Source organism: Sycon ciliatum, chromosome 12, assembly GCF_964019385.1.
Source record: "Sycon ciliatum chromosome 12, ocSycCili1.1, whole genome shotgun sequence".
In the NCBI taxonomy this organism is placed as follows: Eukaryota; Metazoa; Porifera; class Calcarea; order Leucosolenida; family Sycettidae; genus Sycon; species Sycon ciliatum.
This window is the reverse complement of record NC_088654.1, coordinates 11,570,413-11,578,867: the sequence shown is the minus strand read 5'-3', so window position 1 is coordinate 11,578,867 and position 8,455 is coordinate 11,570,413. Positions and strand designations below refer to the sequence as shown.

At 50.2% G+C, this 8,455-nt stretch overlaps 1 protein-coding gene across 1 annotated transcript; it reads left to right on the top strand.

Annotated features, from left to right (window-relative positions):
- Window positions 1–4,556: 4,556 nt before the first annotated feature.
- Window positions 4,557–8,149, top strand: LOC135828917 (uncharacterized). Its single transcript, XM_065341350.1, has 2 exons — window positions 4,557–5,522; window positions 5,980–8,149. The coding sequence occupies exon 2, from the start codon at window positions 6,065–6,067 to the stop codon at window positions 7,109–7,111; it is 1,047 nt and encodes a 348-aa protein (XP_065197422.1). The 5' UTR covers window positions 4,557–5,522; window positions 5,980–6,064; the 3' UTR covers window positions 7,112–8,149.
- Window positions 8,150–8,455: the final 306 nt, after the last annotated feature.

Here is an 8,455-nt window from a genome sequence, read left to right as displayed (position 1 = left end):
GAGTGGAGGGAATGTGGGGCACTGTGTTGTAGACTTTGTACATGTTTGAGTGCGTATACTGCACATTGTTCAAACGCTCCACATGACCTTGAAGTTTTGAGCGGAGACATAAGAACACATTAAACAGCACGGTCAGCCAAAATATTCCAAGACGTTCATGAATGGTGTTCAACTACATGTGGCTGTGTGGCATTCATTCTTTTCTTTTCGTCTTGATTGATTGACCGTCTATTCATGCGCCAAGGCGGGCCAGTGTTCAGAGAATGACTATGTCAGGCATTGTCTTCTGAGTTTGTGTAGGTTCGACTGCCTCTACTACGCGTGTGTACGCATTGTTCAAAAGCTCCACAAGACTTTGAGCGGAGGCATCAGCACGTGCAGCCATCACATTCCAAGACGTTCGGGGATGATGTCCTACTGCGTGGCACTCGTTCATTCCTTTTCGTCGTGATTGATTGACCGCGAGTGTGTGTGCGTGTACGTGTGATCACTGATCACACAGCAAGTTGTGTTTGAAATGTTCGCTATCATCGCTTCAGCGATGGGCAGGCAGGATCGATTAGGAGAGAGGAGGAGAGAGGGTGTGTGCGCGTGCGTGTGTGTGCGTGTGCGCCCGCGCACTGTAATACTAATATGGACGTTGTCCACGTGTAGATCTACACCGTGAGTACACGTCCACGTCCATGTACACGTCCATGTACATGTACATGTACATGGTACATGCATTACTATAACCCAATACTGTGAATGATGCTGTCTGATGATCGCTCCGATGCGTGAAACTTTAAAGGGGAAGTCCGGTGAAAAATTTAAATTTCAGGGTCGGTAGAGTTTCGGGCGCTGAGTCGAATGGTGTTGGTCCCACGTGTCTCCGACAAAGCGTTCTCGAGATATTTCCGTTTGAAAAACTGAGTTTCGGGGGCTGCGCCATGACGTCATGCGGCCGCGCCACACCCTCTGCAACGTCATAGCGTGCAGCTAGGTCAAAAGGAGTGCGTGAAAGCAATAGTGTCAGTGCTATTTCAAATGATTTGGCGACTGATAGTTTGGTGCAAGCGACCCCGAAGACCTGTAACTCCTTGTGAGAGTGAGGATGCAGCCATGGCTGACCTTCATGAGTTCGGTCTGGGGCTGAGAACCTCGGCAGCTGAAGAAATGGCCACGCGGGCCGGTCAAGAGTGAGCGCTACTGAGTTTCCGACTGATGAAGAAGCAGCAGCTATTGCAGACGAGGCTGATCAGATCGCTGGAGAGCAGGGTCGCCAAAATGGAGAAGAGTGATGCGAGTGCTCTAAATGTTGTTCCATACCGATTAGATTCGCTTAGACTCCAGTAGCCTGCCACATGGTGATGTTTTGGTGCGAACTTGGAATATTTCGGACTACTCAATTGGAGAACAGTGCAGGCTCTTTGAACCACGGGCACGACTCTTCGCTCGCAACGCTATGGAATCTGAAAGTTCTAGGTCCGGGAGCTGTTCGCTGTTTTGTCACTTGTCACGGTTGTGCACTCATCGCTGTAACATAAAATAATGAGGCGGGTGCGGAAAACTAAAATTTTCTTTCTCAAAGCACAACCACCGGCACCGGCAAGGAGAAACGCACGTTCTCTGACTACATGACTGAACAATACGACTGATACGAGTGTAGTACATGACAAGTCCGTGTGTTGACTAGTTTTCTGAGTCTTGTGTCAGTTGTGACTCGAGTCTTGTATATACTACCCCAGCACGGCAGTGCGGGAGTAGTTCCGTCTGTGATGAGTTTGTTGACCGCACTACAGCTAGATAACACACTGCACGCACTGCATGCACCAGTGCACGCAGCGCAGAGCGCGTAGACGGTAGAGGCTGACGGAAAAGTCCAACTCGGAAACGGCTATAATACGGTATAACCTCCAGGGTTACCGAGCTGAAAATCACAGGGTACGTAGTGTTTGTAACACTGAATCGAATGGTCTTGGTCCGAAGAAGCTGCGACAAACGGTTCCCCAATCGAACGCGCTCCGAATATGGCCATTTTTGTACACAACTAGATGGTGTGGCTACCTGGCTGCACGCTGTGACGTCATCACCTGGATCTGGGTGATGCGCGCTCAAATTCGCACATGTTCGATTGGGCGTATCTGACGAACCATAAGCCGCAGCCTCCTCGGACAAAGACCATTCGACTCAGCGACCCGAACTCTACGGACTGTGAAATTTAAATTTTTCACCGGACTTCCCCTTTAAGTAGTACACCTAACACAGCCTTTCGCCTCTGTTGTGTGTGTATACAGCTCTGTACATTCGTACATTGAGCACTGTGCCTCGAGCTTCCTAGACCGGCCTTGTTTGTACATGTAAGTAAGTAATAATTAAACGTACATGTATAACATCATTCTTATGTGCTATAAACCCAATGGCGTAGTCTCCGGCCAGTAGTAGTAGAATCTACTTCGAAGTACTCGCTACTTGTCAGTGCAGTTTGAGCACTCTGGCAAGGTCCCCTTCGAGCTTGGTTCTGGAAAATTTATTTTTCATTGCCACCAGGTTCGGCCTCATTTTGTCTGTGCTGCGCCGATGAGTCCACAAAGGACGAAACAGTTCCGTCCGCAGATTGAGTATAAATTATATCATTCATTTACAATTATTTGTGCCTTGGATTATGAGATTCAATAGTCTAGCACAGGCGCATTGCATTATGGACACTGACTTCGACGAGTCCATGAGGCAATAGGAGGCAGCTATTGCCAATATTCGTGTTTAGCATTTATTTTACTACACTGTATAGAGAGGTGACTGATGAGAGGTGAATTCCCCGAAACACTGTGTCTTGAGCAGGGACTGGTACTTTCTTGTACTAGTTGTAGGTGTGCCGAGTGGACGGTTTAATGGACGGTTCAATGGACTTCTCGTGTGCTCTGGATGGCAGTCGACTAGTCCGTAGTCGTGAGTCAGTCAAGTGAGAATTCAAGTCGGCAGGAAAACCGCGAGCTCCCATGTAGGGAGCAGCACACTCTTTTCCTACACTGAGTTTGTAGTAGAACTGTATTATTCATGTGTATTTGTGCAGGCTTTGTGGCCGGATAAACTGATTCCTCACTCCTCACAAGTCACAGTATAAAATTGCTGCAGGCAGGTCGCCACACAGCCAATCGGCACTTGCCAAGCTCAACTCATGCGGAGCCGACAGCTGGGGGTGTGCGCTGGGTGTGTTCGAATTGTGTGAACGGAATAGACCACAATACTGTACTACACTCTGTCCACGAAAAGAATGCAGTGTTTTCTGAGCTACTACTAGTACTATTTTGTACAGTCGAGAAGCAGTAGCGACGATCCGGCCATACACCACACCACCACATTGGCACTTGGCCGATCCAAACTCTGCATGTGTAGTATGCAAGTGCTGTAGCTTACTACAAATACAATCGTCATGTACCAAACTGTAAACAGTTAAACTGTGTGGCGTAGACTGGCCGGGCAGGGCAGGGACAGTGCATGCAGTCGACTAACTCGTTGTACACGTGTTGCCATGATCTGAGAGCACGATCGCGATACGGCCTGCACATATCCCTGACATTCACATGATTCACGTTAGTAGATCTACTAAGCCGGATTCGAGGCAGCATCACCTGATTGACGTGCTGAGGAACTCATCCAACATTGGCTCCACTTGCCCCATACATTTTACATCCTCAGACTCAGTGTCGAATGAATGCTGCAGCCTGCAGATAGCCCGGACGGGAATGGTAGATCTACATGGTATTGTACTGATATGATACACCGCACAGCGGCGTTGGGCTTCGCCTAGCGCCTGTGCTAAACAACTGCCCGTGGCCAAAGTCATGGTGAAAGCGAAGTAGCGACAGTGAAGGCAGCAACATATGGCACTGGCTGTTCAGAAGAAGGAGAAAGCATTATGGCACTGAAGTGAAGGGCAAGGCAACCACACGTGCGAGACGACAGAATCATCTGTTCATTTTCGACGCGTCGCACACGCACACACACACACACACACACACACACACACACACACACACACACACACACACACACACACACCTCCTCGCGGCTAGCAAGACTAGTGCAAATCTAGACGTCATTGTCAGAGCCTAGTGTCAGAGGTCACCTGATTACTCGACTCCCTGTCATAATCCATTCGTTGGAGTGCATTTCTGGTAAATGCGAAATGCTGCTCGAGCTGATCTTCTGGGCATGCTTTTCTGTGCAGGTAAATTTACCTTGATTTACCGGTATGTCTGAACTGACTTGGCCTGTCCGATCCGGCATCGCACGCCAGCCGCAAGTGCAGACCTCCATGCAGCGCACGCGTCCTGGCCTGCATCATGCCCTGTTCTCCAAATCCAATGACCAGTGCAGTCACAGACAGAGGAACGTCACGTCACGTCGTCAGTCAGTGCATTTCTGCGTACACTGAGTCTGTTCATGATGTAGTCATGTAGTACTAGTACAGTAGTAGTTTGGCGTGCGTTCGCGCAGGGGCGGATTAGACTGCCTGTCAGAGCTGTCTACTGTCAATCAACGACAAAAATACGTTTTATCCTCCGCAAGCATTTTTCCTGCTGCAAGGGTGAGCGCTAGCGGAGCTTTGCAAAATCTCAGCAAGCAGCGCTTCCCGATTCCATTGCGATAGAGTCATCACCTAAGATATAGCCAGCACGAATGTGGCGAGTCGCGAACTTGTTTGACTTTGGTCATTTTCCACCGGTCCCACAGACACAGTGGCTGCTAGCTGTGGACTGCTCGCGCAATCACTTGCCTGCGCTCAGCAAGGTGGCACAGCGCGTATTAGTACTATTACTCGTAGAGCAGGACTGCACTACTGGAAGATTGTCGTCTCGATCACTGCCTTGTTGGTATGTGGGTGTTTTGAGGAGTTTACGTGACTGGCACTGTGGCAGTAGCGATGTACATGAAGACAGTAGTTGTACGGTACAAGTAGGACTGTTTCGTGTCTTTGAAAACACTAAAGCTCTTTGCCTCCAGTACTGGTAGTTGTAATAAATTAGCTCCGTGTTGTTTCAGACGTAGTCGTTGTTTGTTTTGACCTGGACAGCTGGGATAGGAGAAGAAGAATACTAAGTAAGAGTATTTTCTCTGTCAGGTGGTGATCGGTGCAGCACACCATCTTGCCCATTGCTGTCGTCGACACGGATCGCTGGACCAATCTGTGCGCTAGCTGCAGGCCGACCTTACTGTGTGTCGAGGCCGGCGAAACGCCTCTCACTCAACTAGCGTGTGCTAGCTGTCGGAGAACGGACGTCCTGTAGTGTTACTTGTTACGGGCACCACCGGCACCGGAGAGGATTCGCCGAGTGTAACATTATCTTCTTCCTGGCCTCGGTTTCGTGCTGAGCAGAAGACAGCGCTACACGTGTGCACGCACGCACGCACTGCCACTGCTGTACAAGTACCTTTTGTCATCCTGAGTCGTGTGTAAGATCTTTCCAACTGTGCGCCACGCGCTTGTCGACAATCAGCTGGAAACAACATACTTCCACACGTACACGCGCTGAGTCAAAGTGAGTGAAGTAGTAGTACAAGGTTTTAGACTTTAGTTAGTAAAACAACGTTGTTTTCTGTGACCTGGGAGGGTTCTGTGCAGCTGCCCCCCAAGACAACAAGAGTTTGAGTGGCTCTTGGCTAACTTAGTAACTAACTGTGAATGACTGATTGGGAGTGCATGTAGCAGCAGCTTGCACTCTCCAAGCACTGGCACTTGAGTGAAAACCTAGTTTCCTGAAGAAGAAAACGTTGGTGTACAGGTGTACCAGATCCTCACCCAGTCCTGATCCCAGCATCATTCACTGCACACAAAGACGTGCGCACTAGAAGCAACACGCGGAATTGACACAGGATCTTGATACAGGATTTCTGACACCAGTCCAGCCTGCAAGCACCTTCGCTTCGAGCTGTGTGCAGCCTAACACGTTGTTGTTGTTGTTGTTGTTGTTGTTGTTGCATTGTTCCCTTGCCCAGAGGCGTATTGCGTACTGCAGGCAGCTCAGCTCCCACTGGCAGATTGGTTGAATTGTGAACTGCCCGTTTTCCTAGCAGAGCAGACATGGCCCTCAGTAGCCCTGTTTCGGTTGGCGTTCTCTGGGGGTTCGTCGTTGTCGTGTTTTGCATGATCGTAGTCCTGATAGCGACGTGGCTGTATTGGCAGCGGGTCAAGAGCAAGGGTGTCGGTGAACACGTGCGTGTGCAAGACAATGAGGACAATCGCAACCCATCGTCGCGGGCGGCGAGCATCGTGCGTGTCAGCGACTACGAGATGCCGCACGACCACTTGCAGCGAGGGCAGCACGAGAGCGAGGACAGCCTGTTCTGCGAAACTCGCTCGGTCTTGTCGCGGCACGGTTCCACTGGGCACGCACCACCGCACCGCGGTACGACGATGTTGGGCGATGCGGCGGACATCGAGCACGAGACGCACCCGGACCTGAATCGACTCAACTCCCTGAGCAGCCGCCAGTCCTTTCAGTCCCTGCACGGCCCGAAAGTGGCCACTCGCGACTGGTCGAAATCACACCCGCTACCAGACGAACCGTCCGAGAGTGAGATGGTGTTTGTTGACGTGAGCATGCAGGTGACTAACCGATCGTCTCTGAGCCCCAATGCCGACATCAGCGCCGTTGAGCCAACTCCTGGACAGCAGACTTCGGATCGCAGCAGTGGCGACAGCGCCATCGAATGCTCAGCAGCCGATGAGCCAGGTCCGCCGCGCGCCACAGATGCTCGCACGTCCTCCGACTTGTCCCTGTCGGTTCTACTTAACAACAACAATCAGCCGTCCAAGACCAACACCGGCGCTGACGACCATGCACAGCGGGAGCTGGCTAGTGAGAGCGGCGGGGATGACGGCGTTTTCCCAGCCACCCCCGACGCCGCCGCTGTTCCAAGGCTGGACTTCAACATCGGAAACGACTCCAGCAACCCGATCTACGAGCTGAGCCGTGGCCCGAGCCAGAAGCGCTGCAGCGAGCGATCAAGCACTGGAGTTACTGTGGCACCAGCTCCGCCAGGCCGACAGAGCTCAAACCGATCGCGTAATCCGATGTACAAAGACGTCACGTCCAACAAGCTGCGCTTCTCCAATACGTTTGTCTAAACAGAATTCTGGTCCATCCCCCCCCCCCCCCCCTGCTCCCACTCCCAATTCGACCGCTTCTCTTATCTCCCTCGCCTTCCCCCCCCCCCCCCCCCCCGCCCCACGACACACACACACACACACTGGAACTGATCATGATTGTGCACGTACTGTGTTTTGACGTTTACCACCAGCGCATTTCGTTCTCACAGCTTTGCATCTGTAGACCATATTCCAGCCAATACCAACACCCTCACCACTGTCCTATTATTGATCTGACATAATCCATATCCATGGCAACATTCTGTACAATATTTTCAATAATCTCTACCGCTCGCGATCGCACTTTTCTTGTGCTTACATTTCCGAATCGTTTTATGCCAGGTATTTTCCATATGGCCTTGATTTCAAATTCACTTTTTCAATGCGCACACCAACGGCCTTCCGACTTGTTTTCGTCTTGAGTGTGAGTCCCCTTTTTATCCTTTTTTCTTTCCTTTTTTTTCATTCCCTCTACTTCTGTTCTTCGTTTGAAATGCATTCGCTCCAGTCATGCTGTGCATTCCGGCAGAACGCTCTAAGTACACTGGTGCCTGCTTTACGCAGCATACTAGTAATATCTGTCAATGAGTCGGTGTGCATTGGTCAGCTGCTCGCTCACTCAGCCACTGCTTGATATTGTTTTGATCTGCTCGATATATATTACACATGGAGCTATTAGTTACTCTGTGACTGGTGTGTATCAGTACCAGCAGTACTGATCCAGATTTACCGCTTACTGTTTTCTGATGACCGCTTTATGTAGTGCGTGAAACTCAGAGTTAAAACACTCAAGTTTTCAGTTCTCTTATCTGCTTCTCTGTACTGAGCACTCTCTTGGACAGCCTGTAACCTCTCTGTTTTACATGTATATGCATTGCTGTGGTTCATTGCAGCACTAGGTATTCTCGCAGCCACTAGATACCAGCCATTCTGTCTTAATCTTATAGAATCATCTGCCATAGTTTATCCTGCCCGTCAATAATAATAATATGATGTGTTTGTTGTCATGATCATCGTCATGTTCAGTGCTGCATGCGTATCGTTCTCCAGTTTGCTGTGAGACGTTGCAGGTGCCCACAGAAGCATGTAACTGTGTTGGTCTCTTGTTGTGTGGACTTGGATCACCTATGAATTGGGAAAAGGTTTCTAGTGGTGGATGTAGGGTCTGCAAGCTGAGCTGAAGGAGCACCCCAGCAGGCAGCATGATGCTCCTGTACTACAGTTGTGGCTGTCTTTAGTCTAGACTACAGTCAACTTCGCTAATAACGACTGCGGATATAACGACAATTCGCGAATAACGACAGAATCTCCATGCCCAGAGCA

Coding starts and splice junctions, on each gene's coding strand:
- LOC135828917 (XM_065341350.1), top strand. CDS start 6,065: ATGGCCCTCAGTAGCCCTGTTTCGGTTGGCGTTCTCTGGGGGTTCGTC.